A 24,000-nucleotide genomic window follows, 5' to 3' on the forward strand; every position below is an offset into this window, starting at 1 on the left:
AAGTCCACTCCTGACACAGTTGTTCATACTGGTGTTCTCCTTCAAATGATACAACACTCTTTTCAAATATCCAAGCCCTTTCGGGCGCATTCCCAAAGAACTGAACGTGATAGTGGCGAAGAGGCTTGTTTTGTCCTTAACATTAGAAAAACAGAAGCCAGAATCAACTCTGTTGACTATACAACAGATTTAAAGACATACCACAACTTTTGCTAGATATGAGGGGTATTTTTTTTTTTTTTTTTTGTCTTTTGGCATTGTACATATGTCAACACATTTATTTTGCATAGAAGAAAAGGCTGACCACACCAAAAAAAAAAAAACTTTCAGCAGAGGTTTGGAGAAAAAACACTCCTTTACAATGAGACAGAATAAACAAATTCAAAATTCAACAAAGGAAGAAAATAGGTAACGCAAACATTTGCCCGTGTAAACTAGCATAATGTATAAATAATTCCGCACATCACAAGCATCAGCATTAACTCTACTCCCTTTCAGTATACAGTTAACAAGAGTTGCAACAAATCTGCTCAAACGCTATGCAACAGCATACCCAATACAACAGTTCTTTTCAGAGAAAATCTACCTTCAGTTCTCCTTCCAATACTCCAATAAACGCGACAGACTTCTCCGTCAAGTTGCAAATGCACACAGCTAAAAGAGGGTTGGCTACAGCCATCATATAGGAGGTCTCGCCCCTTATCACACCATGCCATGTCACCAAAAAGGAAAAGACAAGTCCAGAAAGGCCCGTCATTGTTGTAATTATGCAAGTAAAGTTAGGTCTTGCAAGCCTTGGTTAACCAAATATCCACTCAAAAAAAAATTTCATAGATATGCACTGGCTCAACCCTAAACTGGCCTTAATTTTGTTCATAAGCCCATCTCGGCAAATACTAGAATTCACAGCCCTTGTCCAACTGAATGGAGAAATCTCTTAATACCTCCAGATAAATATGAACTTCTAGAAAACAGAGATGATGGTATTTCCTTCAAGGCCCACACTCAACAAACAATCAGAAAATATGCCTCTGGTACTGCATTACCCACAAAGGGCAAAATATATTAAAAGTAACAAATTCTCACCATATCAGCAGACTTAAATTACCCTCTCAGCCACACCTTTGGTCATCTCTACCAATCACTGTTTAGCAAACTCTTGAAAGTGCCCAAATAGAGAATGTATGTGCCAACCCTGAAACATATCAAACCAAGCCTTACAGATCAACTCCCAATGCTACTAGCAACAACATTCTTTCAAATCAAGAAACAATGAGGATGAGATGGTTGCATAATTAAACAAGCAATACAAGAATATACTTGCGTGCCCTACAGGAACTCCAACAGCTGAAAGCAGGAGGAAGACCGCCATCTGACAGGGGATCTACATGTCAAGACCATAAAACGGCCACATTGTCAAATCTATCATATCAATGATGCAGGCCATCAAACTGTTCTGACTGCGACTGCATTATGGTAGGGATCGGGAAATTTGCTCTTTTCCCTACTGTACTGCAATCTTGGAGTTGGTATATATAACTAGCAGGGATTTGACTGCCTGCATTGTTGACAAGAGGACGTTCATCAATGTGGCCATTGGACGGTCTGACAAACCCATCTGATAGGAGATGGAGGCAACCATTACTGACCAGAGAGAAATTGCTCCCATCATCAAATGATCTGATAAAAATGCATCTGTTGCATCTAACACCAAAAGCTCCCCATGATGGGTCCCTGGATGGGTTCAACCCCCATGCAATAATCAAGGCTGAAGAAAAACACAGAAGCTCAAAGTTCAGAAGGCAGAGTCTTCCGATAGCAATTACGTGTTCTTTTCCAAAAATGCAACCAGTACAAAAAGGAATTAAAAGAAATATCTGTAAGAAAGGTATTCTAATAGCAAGCAAAGGAGATATCCACTTTTCAACTGTAGCAAGTTTTCACCACCAAACCCAACACCTAGCAAATTGAAGAAAAAACTGCAATAGTCTTAGCAATGCATATGTAAACTGTTCTGCAAATATTTCGACTTTTCTCCTGCTGTGAAAAAGGAACTACTGGTCTGCTTTTCTGAATGAATGCACCACATTTTGGGTAACACCTGCATTGTTAGGGCACATCCAGAATGTAAAGGACTGTCACCTTTCATTTCTCTCTGCAAATACAGTGGGAGACAGATGCTCTACAAAAGGAAGACAGTAATGGGATAATTTTGAAGGCTGTTTCCATAAGAAGAGAAATATAGGTGCTTACACAAGGACCTGAAGCTCCAACACCTTGCATGAAGAGGTGGTGACAAATTTCTAGCAAACTCTTAATGCCTTGGAGTTAACGGACTTAAACTGTATACAAAAGCCGGCAATATTAGAAATACAACAGTAGGAAGATATTCTTCAAATAGGAGAGAGATGCAACACTCGCAACTACTTAAATAGCTGTTACTCTTGCTCTACCTTCCACAAGGTTCTGATGCATACAGACAGCTGCCACAAACACCCTTGACCACAGAAGAATGGACTCTCAAACCAAACACGTTTGTAAGACTACTCTAACATTACCTACAAACAGACCAACAAAACACTGCTAATGTCCCACCTCAAGTGAAAATCTTCCAATTACAGCGCAAAGCATAAGCTTGGCAAGTGGGATGTTTCCTAGAAGACTCAGTAATCAAGGGGATTCCAACTGGAAAATCCAGCAAGCTCAAAGGATCCAAGTCAAGTGGAACTGCCTGGCATTTACTAAATTTTTAAAAACTACATCCCAGTATTAAAATGTGTCCTGCTGTTTTTCTCATCCAGGCTTAATGACCATTTGTACTAATTCTGGCACAAATCATCCGTTTGTGAAGCTTAACAGTGTACCTGTGCAGCCACCCCCTCTTACGAATCTGAGGAGATCCTACTTAATGGATCTACCATGGAGCTCTCCAAACTCAGAATACATGTTATGACAAAAATCAAAATGTATTCCAAGGCCTGCTTACACACCTGCATAGCTAGCCTGAAGAGGCAGCATGTGTGTTCTCTTCCTCATCTGATTACTATAGCAGTGTTTCATGTTTGTTTCACAGGTATTTACTAGGGTAATGATCCAGGAAGATCTTCAGAAGCTTGGCCATGCAATCCTGATTAGGTTTCTGGTATTGTTAGTGTGATTAAGCCAGAGCAGATCATATCAGGAGTATGAACAACACAGGGCAGGCAGACATTTACATGTTAGCCCTGCCCTTAAGGGATAAGGGTTCAAATTAAGAGGTGAAAAGGAAATTTACTTACCACAACATTCCATGTATGTTGACCATCTCTGCCTTTATTCTCATGTGTGGGTCAAATACAATACCTTGGATCCGTCTTGGCCTTATACAAAAGCTTGTGGCCTTCAAACCAAACTCTTAGGCACCTTTCCCAGAATGCACCTCTCCATCACCTTAGATCTTGCTTGCCAGAAAGTACCATAAACAGATATAAAGAAAAATAGTGGTCAAGAACTAGGTTATTGTAACCCATGTTCCAAAGTCTTGAGTCCATGAAAAAAGGAATTTTAAAGAAGAGTCAACCATTGGACTGCTACGGTCTACTGTAACACCAGCATATGGTACCTGACCAGAGGGACAAGGAGAATGTCAGAGGCCACAGAAAAGAGAGCTCAAAGAAAGTACACTTACCATAAATGTAGATGTTAAGAGTGTATTCACTCTGTTGCAGTCATCATATTTGGGTTATCTGCTTGCAGTAGCACTCAGTCGGCCTGATTAACAAAGTCTTGGGTCCTGCATCGGTTGCAGTCTTCTTCCGTGACGTCAGGTCATCAGGGGTATAAAACATGCAGCAGACGCCATTACATCAGTTTTTCTTGCCCCAGATGTCAGGTGCTCCCCTAATGGGAAGCAATTAAATCTATAAAATAAACAAGGATATATCTCCAACAATAAAGCAAATACATCAAAAAGCTTTTTGAGCATAGTAAAGGAGAGTAGAGTTATAGCCAAATAAAGTAAGGGGGCTGGAAGGAGGGTAACCAGGACTGCAGCAGTGAATACACTAACATCTACATTTATGGTAAGTGTACATAACTGTACTATCTTCTTTGTATTTCACTGTTGCAGTCATCACATTTGGGTGAATTCCCAAAGATAAGGATGGGAGGAGGAATTTAGATAGCATTAGGACCAGATGCAAGGCCCTGCAAGACTGCAGTGGCAAAGCCACATCTGGATTTAGAGAAAACTGGCAGATGGCAATGCTTGGTGAAAGTAAGTACAGAACTCCATGTAGCAGCTTCTAGGATGTCCCTGGTAGGGACGCCTCTGAGAAAGGCTGTAGAGGTAGATGCAGCCCTGGTTGAGTGGGGTCTGATCCCCTGTAGGATAGGTTTTCCATGGTGCTTGTAGCAGAAATGAATGCAATGGCCTATCCATTTGGAAATGGTTTGCTTCGAAATGGCCTTCCCCTCTGCCCCTGCAGCAAATGCCACCAGCAGTTGTTCAGATTTCCTTTGAGGTTCAGTCCTGTCCAGATAGAATCTAAGTTGTTTGTGCACATCTAAAAAGAGCAGCATCCATTCACCTTTTTTCTGTGGATTAGGAAAAAATGTTGGCAAATGAATGGACTGATTAAAAGCCACACTGGATACCACCCTGGGAATGAATGAGATTGGTCCTGAGGGACACCTTGTCTGCATGAAAGATGATGAAAGGCTCCACTGCCATAAAGGCCTGTAATTCAGATACCCTTCTTGCTGAAGAGATTGCTAAAAGGAAAGCGGTTTTCCAAGAAAGGAATTTTTAGTCTGCAGTAGCAGCTGGCTCGAAAGGAGGAAGAGTGAGCTTCTCCAATACAAAGTTATGGTCCCAGGCTAGAGTTGGAGCTCTCCTGGGCGGTCGTAAATTTCTGGCCCCTCAGAGGAACTGCTTGAGCAGTGGATGAGAGAAGAGGGGAAGTTCTGTGTTATAATGAGCTGAAATAGCTGAAGCGTGGATTTTAATGGAGAAGGACAGGCCCTTGGGAAGCTTCTCAGTTAAGTATTGTAAAATCTGAGGTTAATTGGGTAATGCTGTGCTCATCCCTTGAGACTGGTTCCAAGCACAAAATCTTTTCCACTTTTCAGCATAAGATTTTCTAGTACCTTAGGCCTCCTTGCCACTAAAATGATATCCATCACTGGTTTACTGAGGGATGCTAAATGAGAGGTTAGGTAATTAACCAGGCTGCTAGGTTCAGTTTGTGAAGCAGAGGGTGCAGAATCCGGTTCTCATGCTGACAATAGGGTAGGAGTCTGAGGAAGGTGCCATGGGGCCAACAGTGACACTGCGCAAGAGGGGGTACCCAGTGTTGGCGTGGCCAGTCTGGTGCAATCAAAATTGTCCTTGGTTTCTCGTTTGATCTTTAGTAGTACTTTCAAGAGCAGAGGCAGAGGAAGAAAGGCATAAACAGTTTTTTTTTTCCAGCTGAAGGACAAAGCATCCACTTTCCAGGCTTGCTTGCGGGGAGCCCTAGTGCAAAATTTGTCCGACTGATAGTTCTGGAGGGAGGCAAACAGGTGTATATCTGGGCTCCCCCATTTGCTTGTCAACATGTTGAAAATCCTTGGGTCCAGTTTCCACTCGTGTGGGTCCATGAGGTTTCTACTTATAGGTTCATAGGTTCATAGATTAGTACTAAGCTAACTGCCCTTGCGAGCCATTTTAAGCCTAGCCAATTATCCCTTGTGAGACTCAAACCCTGCACCTTGTGTTTGTAAGGCAAGCACCTTAACCATTAGGCCACCCTCCCAACCCTTAGATCATCTGCCAGTGTGTTGAGTTTTCCTAGTAGGAATTGAGCTTGTAGATTCACTTGGTAGCTCAGGGCTGTGTTCCACAATGCCATGGCTAGTCTGCATAGGGGTTAAGAATGTGTACCCCCCTGCTTATTTATGCACCACAACAGCGGTGTTTGTCCGTCTCTACCATTAATTGTCCTGGAAGAATGTGGTCCTTGAAGGCTGTCAGAGCATTCTGTACAACTAACATTTCTTTTTGATTGATATGCAGGTGGCATTTGACTTGAGTTCCATTTGCCCTGAATGCACTTCCCTGCCAGCTGAGCACCCCCATGCATAGTCTGATGAGTCTGTTAGGGTTTGGGCAGCAGGGGGAAGTGTGAATGGTAGTCCCTTGTTTTAGTGGCAGGCCTCTGCCCACCAAAGGAACTCTAGGCATATGATAGGAATCATTGCTTCTAGATCCTGAGAATGCTGACACCATAGGCTTTTTAGATTCCATTGTAGTTTCCTCATATGCAGCCTTGCATATGGAATTAGAAGAATGCAGGAGGCCATGAACCCTAATGCTTGCAGCATTTGCCTTACAGATAGCAAGGTTTTTGTGGTCACATGTTTGAAGTAGGCTGTCAAATGAATTGGTTTCTCTGGCGTGAGGAAAGCCATCTGGGATTTTGTATTGAAGCTTACTCCCAGGAATATAATTTGTCGACAGGGTACCAGGTGTGATTTCTTTCTGTTTACGGTGAACCCCAGACAACTTAGCACCCTTTGCACAAAGGCCAGAGGATTCAAAAGTATGTCCTGGCTTTAGACAATCGTCCAGGTATGGGTATAACTGAATATTTCTTTGCCTGCAAAATGCAATGACTGGAGCTAGGCGTTGTGAATACCCCGGGCACAGAAGATAAGCCAAAGGGCAGTGCAGAGAACTGATAGTACGTGCAGCCTGCTTTGAAGCGTAGGTATCATCTGCAAGATTCCCAGATTGGGATGTGCAGGTATGCTTCCTTTAAATCTAGTTTTGCCAACCAGGTGTCTTAGCCTAGCATAGGGAGCAACTGATGAAGAGTGAACATCTTGAATTTTGGAATCACCAAAATGTTATTTAGAGCCGACAGGTCCAGGATAGGACACCATGAATTGTCCTTTCTGGTTACCAGGAAAAGTCTCTAGTAGAAACCTTGTCCCTTTTCCTCTTCTGATACCAATTGAATAGCCCCCATGCTGGAGAGAAAGTACTTGCTTTTGGGCCTCTGCCTACTAATTTGGGGGTAGAGCTGGCCACCCGCTTGGTGTTGGTAACATGTGGAAGTGAAATCTGTATCCCTGGGACACTATATTTAAAACCCATTTGTCCTGGGTAATGACTTCCCAAGTTCTTTGCATGAAGAGCAATCTTTCCCCCCAAAGTGGCAGTCAGTTGAGAAGTGCTTCGAAGTTTTAAAAAGTCATTGAGACAGTTTATCATAGGGGGGTGTTTTTTTACGCCCAGATTTGGAAGTGGAGGCCCCCCACTTCTTAGTCCTGTGCGTAACCTGGGACTGAAGCCTGGGAGCTCTGCTGGGATGTGGGTTTGGACTGAAGGTCTGGAAGAGGCAGGAAAGGACCAATTCTTGGAAGGCCAATGCCTACTAAACCTTGGAGTAGGTACTTGTAAAAAATCTTAAACAGTTTGCATAGGTTTAGCTTTTTCCTCCATCTTTTTAAGAACTTCTTCTGCCTTGTTGCCAAACAGGCAGTCCTGGTTTAAGGGAGCATCCAGCAATTTTTCTTTAACATGATCTGGCAAGGATTGCTCTTTTAGCCAAGCATGCCTTCTAAGTACAGACCCAGTTACTGAAACCTTGTAAGATGCCTCTAGTGAATCAAAACCACATTGCAAAGTGTTTTCCAACTTGTTCAGCTGAATGCAGTAAATCCTGTAAATCCTTATTTTCAGCACAATCAGGAATCAACATTTTCTGTTTAAGCAATCCAATAATATGCTGCTGATACTTTAACATATGAAACTGGCAGTGTAAGGCCCTAATGCCCATATCTGCAAAAGTGTATACCTTCTTACCCCATCTATCCAGCACCCTGAAGTCTCTATCAGAGGGGGTAGGATTTTTGGCAGTAGTAGCTTTAATGCCCTTGGGTCCCTGTGAAACGGTCTCAGGATCTATAGTAGGATTTTTAAAAAGGAACTTGAGAGTCAGGGACCCTGTAATATCCATCAGGTTTTCTGGGAGCAGGAGGTAAAGAATCAGGGGCCAAGCTAGATTCCGAAAAGGCATCAAGAATGTCTAGTACTGGAGGTATGGCTAAAGGCCTGCGCTGAGGCAGGAGCAAGAAACCCCAAAGCCTCTTTTTAGAAGAGAAATCCTGACTTTCCCAGCGAAAATGCTCCCTGAGTATGCAAGGTTTCCCCAAAAGAGAAATCCTCTGGGTGTGTGTGTGTGTGGTGGGGGGGGGGGGGTGTGCAGAGGGAAGAGAGTCCTCCGCATCAGAATCCTCATAGGTAGATAAGGGTAAACCCTGGTCATCAGAGGAAACAGAAAATTCAGAATCCTGGTCAGAAGTATCATAAGCAAACTCAGTCCTAGGTCTCTTGGGGGGGAAGGCGGGCTTCCCCTAATTAAAGTAATAAGGTCTTAAACCATTCTTATTTGTTTTTTTAGGCATAGGGGCCTGACCATGCAGTCTGGGCATCAGTATTCTAAGCATGGTTCGAGTTTTAGGCCTTGAAAAGAAAGATGACATCGGTTTAATACACAAGTCAGTAAGCCTGAATACACCCTCAAAAGCCAGTGCCTGCACAGCGGCTCCAGACCCATCCAAGGTAGAGACATTCGCAGGTTCCACAGTTGAAGCATCTCTTGGCATACCGGACTCCAAATGGGTCTCAGTAGCGGGTATCAGAGGCTGCAAAATCACTTTAGTACTGGTGAATGGCTTAGGAGAAGCGTTGTCGGCATCTTTGGACCTAGGCGGCCTTGTCTGTCTTTATCTTTGCGTTTTTTCAGAATGTCGGTAGTTGGATGGCTTACCAAAGACCTATCAGGATAATTGAACAGAGCACCCAAATATTTAAAAGTGAAAATCTACAGATGGATAGTTCATGGTTTAAATAAGGCACAAAACAGACAGCGAGGTAAGTCATGGTCGGGGCCTAGGCAAGGAATACAGTATGAATGAAAATCTTTGAGGTATTTGCTTTCCACAAGTAATGCATTTACTTTTACTGACATTGGTTTAGAGCAAGAAAAAGTTTCCCCAACAGGGTACTTAGCTTTTAGTTGAAGACACTGGTTCTGAAACTCAAACGAAAATTTCAGGAGTCTGCCGCGGCACTTGTAAACTGCTTCGGGCACCGCACAGCATGAAAAAGACTGATGTAATGGCATCAGCTACATGTTTTATACCCCTGACAACCTGACGTCACAGAAGAGACAGCAACAGAAGCAGGACCCAAGGCTGTTAATCAGGCTGACTGAGGGCTATTACAAGCAAATAACCCAAATGTGATGATTGCAACAGTGAAACACAAAAAACATCTAAAACCTGCTCACAAATAAATTGAATTCTGCTCAGAGGCAAAGCTGCAGTCTCCGACATAATCCAACTGAACTCCTATGAATTCCAACCGTTGAGAGAGGTAAGACTGGATTTTGCCAGACTGACTTATACCCAGCTGGCGGAAGGGGGCAAGCTAGTAGATGTCTGCAAGTTGCCGTGAGGAGCTAATTGTTGAGGTATGGAAAGACTTGGAACCCCTGCAGGTGAGCCGCTACCACTGACATACATTTGGTACACACCCAGGGGGCTGTGGTGAGACTGAAGAGTAGGGCTCTGAACTGATTGACCCTTAAACAGAAGCAAAGATGTCTCCTGGAGAATCCCATCTATCTTGATCTGATAGTACGCTTCGTGGAGATCCACTGTGCAGATCGAATTGTCCTTGCGTAATAGGGGCAGAATGGATTGAGCAGTCACCATCCGGAACGTTGACTGAGCTCGCCGAGATCCAAAATAGGATGTAGCCCCCCCCCCATCTTTTTTGGCACTAAAAACAAGTGAAGTATTGGGTGGAATCTCTGGGAGAACTTCACTGAAGTGGGCTCTGAAAAAGAATGAAATAGCCCCAGGAAACGAAACACCCACCGACTGGAAGGGATTCTTGTCCACGCTAACGGGTGCAAGGAAATTGAACCACCCCCCCCGACTACCACCAAAGCAGAGCAACTGGGCAAAACTTTAGGAGTGCCGTAAGGGCTCCTCAAAGAAAGGTTCCCTTGGAGCCCTGATTTTAACCCCCCCCCCCCCCCCAACCATCACTAGGATGGCGACATCCATTGAAACCTCTACCCCTGCCTCCAGAAAAGGATTCGTCTGGGGTGTCCTGAAAGGGAGACTGCATCTTACAGAACCACATTCTTCTGGTTCCCTGCTGGGTCTTCGAGAAGGATGTCTCAGGGGGCCGAAAGCTCGATTCCTGCCTCACACAGTCTCTTCCTTTCCTGCTCACTGCAGGTCAAGGTGGCCTTCACAAAGCGTCCAAAGAGTGTGGAACCATTAAAGGAGGCATTAGTAAAGAACGCCTTAAAGATTTCCGAAAACCCGCATAAGTGTAGCCAGGCATGACACCACAAGGCAATGCCCATGCCAGCAGCTTGAGAGGTAGCCTCCACAACATTGGAATTCAGCCTCATTGAGGAATTCGCCAGAGAGGGCAGAGTGGCAAGCTTGGAACACCTGCCTGAAGTTCTATGCCGGCAATAACTCTGCAAGGAGGTGGAGAGCTCCTGAACCAAATCCCTTTGGAGGTGAATAAAATGTGCCAAATAGTTAGTAGATCTCAGTCCAAACTTAGCAGAGGTGAACACCAGCTTCCCGTAAAGTACAGTTTTGTACCTACCATAAATGTAGATGTCCGAACTGGATAGCATCTGCAGTCATAACAAGTGGGTTGTCCTGTCGTCAGGCAGCCCTTCAGTCGGCCGGATTCCAAAGTCCGGGTCCGGCTTCGGCTGATGTCGCACTTCACCCAAAGTCATCTCTGTTGGTCCTCGGGTATAAAGGCATCAGCCGACGCCATTTTCCTCAGTGTTTCTTGCCCCAGATGCCAGTAGCCCTCTTGGAGGCTAAAATTTGGATAGATGCCAATGTTTCCAAAAAGATAGAGGTAACCACAAAAATAAGCATGTATGTACATATATACAAACAAATACACCATAAAAGACTCCCCCCCCCCCCCCCCCCATCAGCTAGCTATTAGGAGGGTAAAATACCCTAGGAGTACCACAGAGGGGAAGGAGGGAGGGTAATCCTGACTGCAGATGCTATCCAGTTCGGACATCTACATTTATGGTAGGTACAAAACTGTACTATGTCCTTCATGGATGCATCTGCAGTCATAACAAGTGGGTAGAATACCATAGCCAACTAGGGGAGGAGGAAGAAACTAGATTATGGTGTGTTTAGGATCCCTTGCAGTACAGCAGTGGCAAACCCTGCTCGGGATCTGGAATATAGAGGTAAGTTATAATGCTTGGCAAATGTATGCACGGAGGTCCAAGTAGCCGCCTCAATAATGTCTTTGGTTGCCACTCCTCGTAAGAAGGCTGTGGTAGTGGCTGTTGCCCTTGTAGAATGAGGTCTTATGTTCTGTGGAATTGGTTTTCCATGGAAGGAGTAACAGAATCGTATGCAATTTCCTATCCATTTGGAGATTGTCTGTTTGGAAATAACTTTTCCTTCCCTTCCTGTTGCATAGGCTACAAAAAGTTTGTCAGTCTTTCTGCTGTTTTTTGTTCTTTTGTTCTATCCAAGTAGTAGCGTAGCTGTCTATGCACATCCAAGGTATGCAGTATTCTTTCCCCTCTGTTTTGTGGGTTGGGAAAGAAGGTAGGTAGGTGGATTGCCTGGTTTAAAGACACTCTGGATACCACCTTAGGCATAAATGTAGGATTAGTCCTCATGGACACTCTATCCTGGTGGAAGATTAGGAAGGGTTGCACTGCCATTAAAGCCTGTAGCTCTGAAACCCTCCTTGCTGAAGTAATTGCCAGTAGGAAAGCAGTTTTCCATGACAGGTGCTGTAGGTCTGCTGTTGCTGCTGGTTCAAAGGGTGATAGGGTCAACTTTTCTAGCACAAAGTTTAAGTCCCAAGCTGGCAAAGGTGGTTTCCTTGGAGGTTTTACATTCTTGATTCCTCTGAGGAACTGCCTGAGCAAAGGGTGCGAAAAAACAGGTGGATCAAAGCTGTATTCTGCTGAAATAGCTGATGCATGTATCTTGATGGATGAGTAGGACAAGCCTGAATGAAGAAGTTCAGCCAGATACTCTAGAATGTTAGGCATATCTATGTTTGACACATTTTTTCCTCTTTCAGTACTCCAAATGACAAACCTTTTCCATTTTCCAGCATAGTTCCTTCTTGTTGAAGGTCTGCGTGCTTCCAGAATAATGTCTAACTCTTTGTGAAAGTTCTGGGTTGGCTGTTGCTATGTGATGTTCCATGCAGTCAGTTGCAACGTTTTTAGGTTTGGATGTATGATGCCGTAGTTGTTCTGAGTTAGCATCAAAGGCATCAGGGGTATTGGCCACATATTGTTCTGAGACATGCTCCTCAGCAGTGGGTACCAGTGTTGTCTTGGCCAGTTTGGAGCTATCAGGATTATCCTTGGACGTTCTTCCTTGATTTTTAGTAATACTTGGGGTATCAAGGGAAGAGGTGGGAATGCATATGCTGTCAGGCCTTTCCAGCTGAAGGAGAGCGAATCCACTTTCCATGCCAGTGGGTGTAATGTCCTCGTGCAGAATTTTTTGAGCTGGTGATTGAGAGGTGATGCAAATAGATCTATCTGAGGGATTCCCTATTGCTTTGAGATGGTCTTGAAAATGTCCGGGTGCAGTTTCCATTCGTGGGCATCCGATGTGGTTCTGCTTAATATGTCTGCTAGAATATTTTCTTTTCCCGGTACAAAAATTGCCTGTAACTGGATGTTGTAGCCGAGTGCCAGGTTCCACAGCTCCAAAGTCATTCTGCATAGGGGATATGAATGAGTGCCTCCCTGCTTGTTGATGTACCACATGACTGTGGTGTTGTCTGTCCTTATCATCAACTAGCCCTCTTTGAGAAATGGTCTGAACCTTTGGATTGCCAGTTTTACTGCCAGCATTTCTTTTAGGTTGATGTGCAGGTGAAGTTGATCCTGTGTCCACAATCCTTGCACGCATTTGTCCAGCATGTGGGCCCCCCATCCTAGGTCTGAAGCGTCTGTTGTGATGGTCTGGCTTGCTTGACATCTGCGAATGGGTAGGCCTGGGTTTGTCTGGCATGCCTGAGCCCACCATAGGAACTCCTGTTTTAAGCATGGAATTATAGGGATTTCTGTTTCTAGGCTGTGACTGTGTTGGGACCATAAATTCTTTAGGTACCACTGTAGTTTTCTCATATGTAGTCTGGCAAATGGGACCATGATTATGCATGATGCCATGAAGCCCAAGGCCTGCAGTACTTTTCTTGCTGTTAACTTGTTCAGCTTTGTTAGTGCCAAGAAGTAAAGAGGGAGTTCTTTTTGTTTTTCTGCAGTTAGGAATGCCATTTGTTTTACTGTGTCCAATTCCGCGCCCAAGAATGTCCTTGTTTGGGATGGTATCAGCCTTGACTTTTGTAGATTGACTGTGTATCCCAGTGCTTGTAGCAAGTAAATGACCCTTTGTAAATCTGTTGTCAGCTTGCTTTTGTTGTCCCCTTGTAGCAGGCAGTCGTCCAGGTATGGGTAAATTTGTATTCCCTGTAGTCTGCAATGGGCAATTACTGATGCCAGGCATTTTGTGAATACTCTGGGCGCAGTAGATAAGCCAAAGGGCAATGCTGAGAATTGATAGTGCTCTGATCCTGCAAGAAATCTGAGGTATCTTCTGCAGATTGGTCGAATGGGGACGTGCAGGTATGCCTCCTTGAGATCTAGAGTTACCAGCCAACACTCCTTGCCCAGCATGGGAAGAAGTTGCTGTAGGGTCAGCATTTTGAATTTTGGGACAATGATGTATGTATTTAAGGCGGACAGGTCGAGAATTGGTCTCCAACTTTTTTCCTTTCTTGGAACTAGGAATAGTCTTGAATAGAACCCCTTTCCTTGCTCTGCAGTTGGCACTTTTTCCACAGCTCTCATCTCATGTTTGCTAACTGCATTATCTGTTGTAGAGCCTCTGTTTTTTGATTTGGAGGTAGATTTGGCATTCCTCTTTTGATTGGCAAAGTGTGGAAGTGGAACCGGTATCCTTGATCTATGGTTTGTAAAATCCACTTGTCTTTTGTAATATAGTGCCAGTTTTTTGAAAATAAGGTTAACTTTCCGCCTAGAGGAGCTGCTATTTGTTCCCTGGTAGGCGGATTTAGGATTAAGTCACTGTGGTTGTGTTGATGTAGTGGCAGTGGTTGTGTCTGTGCCTCTGTTGTTACCTTGCCACTGTCGCACTCTGTAGGCACCTGCTCTGGATTGGTTTCTGCCTCTGGAACGCCTGTTTCTGCCCCTTTGAGATCTTGTGGAGTCAGGAAAGGACCAATTTTGGCAGGCCAGTTCCTGCTAAACCTTGGGGTTGAACCTGCAAGAAATCTTTAACCGCTTGAACGGATTTTGCCTTTTCTTCCATTTTCTTCATAACCTGCTGGGCAGGTGTACCAAACAAACTTGTCTTATCCATAGGAGCATCTAGTAACTTTGCTTTAACATGATCCGTAAAGCTTGCTCTTTAGCCATGCATGCCTTCTTATCACTGTGCCAGTCATGGCTGATCTAAATGAAGCCTCCAGTGCATCATAGCCACATTTTAAGGAATGGTTACTAACCTGTTGTATGTTATTTACCATTTCTAATACATATTTCTTATCAAGAGATTCATCAGTGGTTAGCTTTTTAGTTAACTGATCAAGCATAAACTCTTGGTATTGTATCATGTGAAACAGACAGTTTAAAGCTCTAGCTGAGAGAGTAGCTGAAGTGTAGACCTTTTTCCCCATCTGTCTAATGACCTTGCTTCCCTTTCAGAAGGAATAGGGTTTTTAGCTATGGTCGCGGCTACTGCCTTGGGACCCTGGGATATAGTTTCGGAGTCTGCAAGAGGGGCCTTGTAAAGGTGGTGATGAGTGTCTGGCAGCCTGTAAAATCTGTCTGGTTTGGCAGGGGCTGGAGGTAAAGAATCTGGAGCGGAGCAGACATCATTGAAAGCATCATCCACCACAGAGAGAACAGGAGGTATAGCTAAGGGCCTGTGTTGTGGAAGGTGCAGAAAAGTCCTAAGTCTTTTTCTGGAGTCTGAAAAATCCTGTTGCTGCCATTGGAACTGCTCTCGCATGGCATGTAAGGTTTCCAAAGGAAAATTCTTCTGGTGGGGAAGCAGCTGAATGGATTCTTCAGCATCAGAGTCTTCAAAATTAGAGAAAGGAGCCTCTGGCTGGTCAGTTATGTCTGATTCATCGGCTGAATCATCAGATGACACTGGCTCAGGGGGCTCTGCCCTAGGTCTCTTCTCTGGGGGCTGAGAGGCCCTGTCTGGGTGAGATTGAGATCCTCTAATTAATGAAATTAAATCTTCTGCCAGAGTAAGCATTTGAGAACTAGAGGAGGGCCTGGTTGAAGGGGGTTTAACAGGCACTGTTTTAGTAGTCTTGGCTGCTTTAGCCCTGGCGAAGGCCTTAATGGACATGGCTGATGGAGGCCTAGCAGCACCACGTGCTGGGGTAGAGACATCCAAGGGAATGGGGTCTGATAAGTCAGTGGCAACCACCGTAGTGGGTGTAATTTCAGAGGCCGATTCAAGAATGGTAGCAGGAACCTCAGTTGTAGAGATAGATTCAGCTGTACTTTGATCAGTTTTCTCGGTTTGGCCGAAACGGAGACACTCGCGGTTTGCTTAACCATGGTTTCAGCCGAAACCGCGGACCGCGAGTGTCGGTCTTTATCTTTGCGTTTTTTGGCAGATTGGGTAGTCGGAGGATCTGACGGCATAATGTACGCAAAATCAGAACCGAAAAACTGTTCAGCAAAGTCCGACCGACGCTAAGCTGCTCGCCGGTTGAAGGAAGCACAGACCGAACAGGCTGCTACGTCGTGGGCTGGGCCTAAACAAGGCAGACAATAAGAGTGGAAATCTTTATGAGGTATTTGTTTCCCACAGGTTAAACAATTATTAACTTTTTCTGACATCGGCTGAGGCAAGAAAGAGTCCAACGGGGTACTTAGCTTTAGAAGTCTTCGAAGTAGTATTCGGTAGAAGTAATCTCTGGATCCGACCGACCGGCACTTGCGAACAGCTTCTGCTTCGGGCGCCACGCGGCAAGAAAGACTGAGAAAAATGGCATCGGCTGATGCCTTTATACCCGAGGACCAACAGAGATGACGTCGGGTGAAGTGCGACATCAGCCGAAGCCGGACCCGGACTTTGGAATCCGGCCGACTGAAGGGCTGCCTGACGACAGGACAACCCACTTGTTATGACTGCAGATGCATCCATGAAGGACATCAGTCTGTTGTCCAGATTCTCTGTTCAAAGGATGGACCCATGGAGCTCTTCTTTGCTAGTTCCTTCTTAGTGGCCACGGCAACCATGATGGCAAACAGTTTGCAGGGGGACTAGAGAATTTGTCGGCCCTCTTTGGAACAGGCTCTACAGTATCCAGTCCATTCCAGGCCCTGCTGCCAATCAGATCCATTAACTCGTCAGCAGTGGGGTTGAGACATTCAGGAGGTAGATGGGCCCATCCCAAAGGCCTTCAGAAATACAGACTCCTCCAAAGATGGATGTTGGGGAGACCATCCGCCCTTTTGCTTTAGGAGCTCAAGGATGTCTCCAAAGAAGACATCGGGCAGAGATCTGGGGAACCCATTTCCTTCCTAGAGGTCTGTATCCTGGGTGAATGACTCTGCAGGGAAGGTCTAAGTGCCTCCTCTTGCACTTTCTCTTACAAAGAATCTCCTCCGTTGGGGGCTCCAGGGAGGACTGGGAAGAGGCAGGGACTCCCAGAAGGAAGGAAACCAACTAAGGGTTTGATCGGCAGTGCTGACCCAGGACAAGATGAGGCGCCTCACCAGCAGAGGTAGAGAGAGGCTGGGAGGGGACTTCTAGGTGCTGCAAAGAAAACTACACAACTAGAGAAGGTCCTCTACCACCCAGAAGGCTGAGTGTCTGAAAGCAGACCCATCCTGCACATCTAAGAGCGAAGTCCCTGGAGGGGAAGAATGTGTCTGCTTACCCCCCCCCCCCAGCTATCAAAAGATGAAGCACCGAGAGGAAGGTATCGGCCCAAAAAGATTGGATCAGACCCCCCCACCCCACCTCCGAAGATCTCTGATCCGAGGGAGAGCAGGCTGGGATCGGATCTGGGAATTTAGGATCAGACAGACGCAGTTTCTTGGCAGGAAATAGAACAGAAGATGGGGTCTTCCTCTTCAGAGTGGAAGGAGAAGCCATCGAGAGGGAAACAAAAGGACCCCATTGCACCAAGAGCAACTTGTTGCTGCACTCCGCTAAAGCCCTGGGCTTAAATGTGGCACAAAGATTGTACCCAACCTCCAAGTGCGGAGCACCTAAGCAATAAACACACACTTCATGCACATCGGAATAAGGCATTATCCGAACACACAAGGAGCACTTCTTAAATCCAGCAGGTATGAGACATTGTAAACTCACTAAAGCTCTAATGCCATGAAAACTATATACAAAGCCCTAACGGCTAACATAAGAAAAAGGGTGACAAAGCCCACACACAATCACACTCTCACAACTAGACTAACGGGATAGGACGCTCTACTCTAAAAACTAGCAAACTAGACTTACTCTACACTAAAGCACTACAAAAAGGATTGAAAAAGTACAGTTGTGTACACTTAACAAATGTAGATGTTAGAGTATATTCACTGTTGCAGTCATCACATTTGGGTTATCTGCCTGCAGGTAGCCTTCAGCCAGGCTGAATACTGGAGTCTTTGGATTTCTGTGTCGGATGCTGTTGCTTCTTCCTTGACGTCAGGTTGTCAGGGGGTATAAAACATGCAGCCGATGCCATTACATTAGTTTTTCTTGTCCCAGATGTCAGGTGCCCCCACAAGAAGCAATTAAATGGTATGGTATACCCCCCATCAAAAAGCAAATACAAGAGAAAAATAAGTATAGCAACCAGAAGGAGAGGTAGAGGCAAGAGAAGTCAGGTGGGTGGAGGGAGGGTAACCAGGACTGCAACAGTGAATACACTCCAACATCTACATTTATGGTAAGTATACATTATTGTACTATGTTCTTCGTGTTTCACTGTTACAGTTATCACATTTGGGTCGATTCCCAAAGCTAAGGAAGGGAGAAGGAAGTTAAAGGGGATTAAGGCCAGCTATTAATCCCTGCAAGACTGCAGCGGCAAATCCATCTCTTGATTTAGAAAAAATAGGCAAGTGGTAATGCTTGGTGAAGGTATGTGTAGAGCTCCGGGTGACAGCTTCAAGGATGTCCCTGGTAGGGACCCTTCAGAGGATTGCCGCAGAAGTTGATGCAGTCATGGTGGAATGTGATGTTTACCCCTGTAGGGTAGGTTGTCCATGGTGCTTGCAGCAGAAATGAATGCAATGGGCTATCCATTTTGAAATTGTTTGCTTTGAAATGGCCTTCCCCTCTGCCCCTGCAGCAAAGCTAACTAGCAGCTACTCAGATTTTCCGATAGATTCTATTTGGACAGGACTAAGCCTAAGTCTTTGTGCACGTCCAGAGAGTGCAGTATTCATTCCATTTTGTGGAATAGGGAAAATAGTAGGCAAATGAATGGACTGATTTAGGGCCACAGAAGACACCACACCTTGGGCATGAAGGAAGAATTAGTCCTGAGGGAAACCCTGTCCGCATGGAAGATGAAGGGTTCCACTGCCATGAGGGCCTGTAATTCAGACACACTTCTTGCTGAAGTGATGGCTAGAAGGAAGGTTGTTTTCCAGGAAAGGAATTTCAACTCTGCTGTAGCAGCTTGTTCAAGGGGGGGGGGGGGGGGGTGAGCTTTTCCAATAAAATGTTAAGGTCCCAGGCTGGAGTGGAAGCTCTCCTAGGGGGTCTTAAAATTTTTGGCCCCTCTAAGGAATTGCTTTAGCAAGTGGTGAGAGAAGAGGGATGGCTCAGTATTATAATGTGCTGAAATGGCAGAGGCATTAATTTTAATTGACGAGAAGGATAGGCAGCTGTTGAGCATTTCTGCTAAGTACTGTAGAATATGAGGTAAGCTGGGCACCGTTGTGCCCATCCCTTGAGCCAGGCTCCAGGAGCAGTATCTTTTCCACATTTCAGCATAGGATTTTCTAGTACTAAGCCTCCTAGCCTCCAGAATGACATCCAGTACCTGCTTACTGAAGGATGCTAAGGAAGAGCTGAAGGAATAAGCCAGGCTGCAAGGTTCAGAGTTTGAAGCAGAGGGGGCAGAATCTGCCCACCTGCTGGGACAGCAGAGAAGGGGTCTGAGGCAGGTGCCATGGTTGTAGCAGTGTCATGCTGCGCAAGAGTGGGTACCAGTGCTGGCGCGGCCAGTCTGGTGCAATCAGTATTATCCTTTGCTTGTCCTGTTTGATCTTAAGTATAACCTTCGAGAGGAGAGGCAGAGGGGGAAAGGCATAAACTGAGAGGCTTTCCCAAGTAAAGGACAGGACATGCACGTTCCAAGTTTGGCTGTGGGGAGTTCTTGTGCAGAATTTGTGTAATTGTTAATTCTTACGGGAGACAAACAGGTCAACCTCTGGAGTCTCCCATTTGTTCTTCAATAGGCTGAATATTTTGAGTTCTAGTTTCCATTCGTGTGGGTCCATGAGATTTCTGCTCAAGTCTGCCAGTGAATTTAGTTTGCCTGGCAAGAATTGAGCTTGCAGGTGTACTTGGTAGCTCAAGGCTGTGAACCACAGAGCCATGGCTAGTCTGCACAGATGGTACGAGTGGGTTCCCCCCTGCTTGTTTATGTACCACATAACTGTGGTGTTGTCTGTCTTAACCAATAGTTGTCCCGGAAGAATAGGGTCTTTGTAGGCTGTCAGAGCATTCTGTAAAGCTAACATTTCTTTTTTATCGATATGCAGGTGCATCTGTCTCGAGGTCCATTTGCCCTGTATGCACTGCCCTGCCATGAGCCCCCCCCATGCATAGTCTGATGCATCTGTTAGGATTTGGGCGGCAGAGGGTAGATTGAAAGTGAGTCCTTTGTTGTGGTAGCAGGCCTCTGCCCAGCAAAGGAACTCTGTGCTGATGCAAGGAATGATAGAAATCATTGTTTCAAGGTCCTGAGAATGTTGACACCATAGACTTTTTAGATACCATTGGAGTTTCCTCATATGCTGTCTCGCATATGGAATTAGTAAAATGCAAGAGGACATGAATGCCAGGGCTTGCAGTATTTTTTCTGCAGACAGCTGGGGTTTTGTGGCCAATAGTTTGAAGTAGGTTGTGAAATAAACTTTATTCTCCGGAGTGAGGAATGCCATCTGGGATGTTGTGTTCAAGCTTGCTCCCAGGAATACAATCTGTTGGCAGGGTGCTAGGTGAGATTTCTTTTCATTGATGGTGTACCCCAGTGAGGTTTGAAGTTTCTTTATGTATGCCACGTGTTGTAATAGCAAGTCCTGGCTTTCTGCCTGAATTAGACAATCGTCAAAGCATGAGTAAATTTGAATGTTTCTCTGCCTGCAAAATGCAATGGCTGGAGCTAGACACTGTGAATACTATGGGCACAGTAGACAAGCCAAAGGGAAATGCAGAGAACTGATAGTGCATGGAGCCTGTCCTGAAGCGTAGGTATTTCCTGCAAGATTTGCTTATTGGGATTTGAAGGTAAGCTTCCTTTAAGTCTAAGGTTGCCTCCCAGGCATCCTTGGCTAGCATGGGAAGCAGCTGTTGCAGAGTTTTCATTTTGAATTCTGGAACTACCAGAAAGGTGTTGAGAATAGAGAGGATGCCAGGAGTTGCCTTTTCTGGGTTCAAGAAAAAAAAAAAAAAGTCTTGAATAAAAACCTCGTCTCCTTTGGTCTGCTGGGACAGGCTGAATATTCTGATATTGAGAAGAGAGAACCTGCTGTTGGGCCTACACCCATTGATTTGGGGGTATGTCTGGCCAACCATTTGGGGTTGGTAGGGTGTGGAAGTGGAATTCTGTATCCTTCGGAAATTATGTTCAAGACCCATTTGTCCTGGGTAACTAGTTCCCAATTTTTTGCATGCACGGCGCGCTTTCCTCCTAAGGGAGCAGGTAGTACAGCAGGGCTTGGAAGGATTAAAATTAAGTCATTGTGCTATTTTTCCATAAGTGGGTGGCTTACTACTCCCTGCTTTGGAAGTGGGATTCCCCCACTGCTTAGGTCTGTGCGTAGCCCGAGACTGTAGCCTAGGTGGTCTGTTGTTCCTGGGTTTGGACTGAAAAGGCCTGGAAGGGACTGGACAGGATCAGTTCTTTGAAGGCCAATGCCTCCTGAATCTTGAGGCCATACTTGTAGGAAATCTTAAACAGTTTGCATAGATTTAGCTTTTTCCTCCATCCCTTTGAGGACTTCTGCTTTGTTGCCAAAAAGGTGGCCTTGGTTTAAGGATTTAGCTTTTACAGATCTGGCAAGTTTTGTTCCTTAAGAAAAGCATGCCTTCTAAGTACAGACCCAGTGACAGCAGCCCTGCAAGATGCTTCTAAAGCATCAAAACCACATTGCAAATCAAGGTTGCCAATTTGCTCTGCAGAATGCATTAAATCCTGTAATTTTGTGCTCAGTACAGTCAGGAATCAACATCAGTTTTTGTTTAAGTAGCCCCATAACATGCTGCTGATACTTCAACATACGAAAATGGCACTTTAAAGCTCTAATGGCCAAAGTAGCAGAAGTGTATACCTTCTTACCCCATCTGTCTAAGGCTCTAGAATCTCTATCAGAAGGGGTAGTATTATTGGCAGCAGTAGCCTTAATGCCTTTTGGTCATTGGGAAAAGGTCTCTGGATCCGCAGAAGGATATTTGAAGAGGAACTTGAGAGAGTTAGGTACTCTAATACCGGTCAGGTTTTCTGGGAGCTGGAGGTAAGTGTCTGGGGAAAGGCTAGATTCCAAGAAAGCATCCTCTACAAAGTCCAGAACAGGAGGGATAGCTAAAAGGCCTATGTTGAGGTAGCAGTAAGAATTCCTTAAAAGTCTCTTTTTGGAGCGAGTAATCCTGGCTTTCACAGCAGGAATGCTCCCTAAGTGTGTGGAAGATTTCACCGAAAGAAAAGTCTTCTGGAGGGGAAGCAGAGGGAATGGAATCTTCTGCATCAGAATCTTCATAAGTAGATAAGGGCAAATCCTGGTAATCAGAAGAAGCAGAAATATCAGATTCCTGATCAGAAGAATCAGAAAGAAAATCAGTTATAGATCTCTTAGAGGGGGAAGGCTGGCTTCCCTAATTAAGGTAATAAGGTCTTCAGCCATTCTAAGCATTTGTTTTTTAGGCATAAGGGCCTGAGCCTGCGGTTTGGTAGTCTGTTTTCTAGGCGTGATGAGAGTTACAGGCCTGGATGAAAATGATGGCAACTGTTTAATATGAATGTCTGCTGGCCTGAATACACCCTCAGAAGCCGGTGCCTGCACAGCAGCATCCCAGACTCCGATGAAGCATCTTGCGGCATACCGGACACCGACTAAGCATCTTGCGGCATACCGGACACCGACTAAGCATCTTGCGGCATACCGGACACCGACTAAGCATCTTGCGGCATACCGGACACCGACTAAGCATCTTGCGGCATACCGGACACCGACTAAGCATCTTGCGGCATACCGGACACCGACTAAGCATCTTATGCATACCGACACCGACTAAGCATCTTATGCATACCGACACCGACTAAGCATCTTGCGGCATACCGGACACCGACTAAGCATCTTGCGGCATACCGGACACCGACTAAGCATCTTGCGGCATACCGGACACCGACTAAGCATCTTGCGGCATACCGGACACCGACTAAGCATCTTATGCATACCGACACCGACTAAGCATCTTGCGGCATACCGGACACCGACTAAGCATCTTGCGGCATACCGGACACCGACTAAGCATCTTGCGGCATACCGGACACCGACTAAGCATCTTGCGGCATACCGGACACCGACTAAGCATCTTGCGGCATACCGGACACCGACTAAGCATCTTGCGGCATACCGGACACCGACTAAGCATCTTGCGGCATACCGGACACCGACTAAGCATCTGCGGCATACCGACACCGACTAAGCATCTTGCGGCATACCGACACCGACTAAGCATCTTGCGGCATACCACCGACTAAGCATCTTGCGGCATACCGACACCGACAAAGCATCTTGCGGCATACCGGACACCGACAAAGCATCTTGCGGCATACCGGACACCGACAAAGCATCTTGCGGCATACCGGACACCGACAAAGCATCTTGCGGCATACCGGACACCGACAAAGCATCTTGTCGCCAACCGGACACCGACAAAGCATCTTGCGGCATACCGGACACCGACAAAGCATCTTGCGGCATACCGGACACCGACAAAGCATCTTGCGGCATACCGGACACCGACAAAGCATCTTGCGGCATACCGGACACCGACAAAGCATCCTGCGGCATACCGGACACCGACAAAGCATCCTGCGGCATACCGGACATCGACGAAGCATCCTGCGGCATACCGGACATCGACGAAGCATCTTGCGGCATACCGGACATCGACGAAGCATCTTGCGGCATACCGGACATCGACGAAGCATCTTGCGGCATACCGGACATCGACGAAGCATCTTGCGGCATACCGGACATCGACGAAGCATCTTGTGGCATACTGGACTCTGAATGGGTCTCAGTACAGGCCTGCGAATCAGAAGTAGCATTTATCGAGGGCTGCGAAAGCACCTCACCGAGTACCAGTGGACTGGCGACTAGCTTAACGGAAGCGTCGTCTGCAGTTTAGGACCTATGCAGTCTTTGTCTTTATTCTTAAGTTTTTTCGGAAGATCGGTAGTCGGATGGCTTGACGAAGCCATTTCGGAGTGCACAGAAAGAGTACGAAAGTACTTGGCTACAAAAATAGCCCGACGACAAATAGTTTGGGCGTTGAATAAGGCACAAAACCAACAAACGAGGGACATCGTGGTCTGGGCCTAAGCAAGAGATGCTGTAAGAATGAAAATCTCTATGAGGTATTTGCTTTCCACAGGTAAGACAATTATCTTTTACTGACATT

General features: G+C 45.6%; 1 protein-coding gene across 1 annotated transcript in view; it reads right to left on the bottom strand.

Annotated features, from left to right (window-relative positions):
• NSD2 (nuclear receptor binding SET domain protein 2) overlaps positions 1-24,000 on the bottom strand; it is a 2,565,963-nt gene that overhangs the window by 1,858,185 nt on the left and 683,778 nt on the right. The window contains exon 4 of the mRNA XM_044062294.1: positions 9-135. Within this exon, the coding sequence (XP_043918229.1) occupies positions 9-135 (127 nt within the window). The remainder of the gene's footprint in view (positions 1-8; positions 136-24,000) is intronic.

Source organism: Protopterus annectens, chromosome 2.part1 (genome assembly GCF_019279795.1).
Source record: "Protopterus annectens isolate FY-2018-M chromosome 2.part1, PAN1.0, whole genome shotgun sequence".
In the NCBI taxonomy this organism is placed as follows: Eukaryota; Metazoa; Chordata; order Ceratodontiformes; family Protopteridae; genus Protopterus; species Protopterus annectens.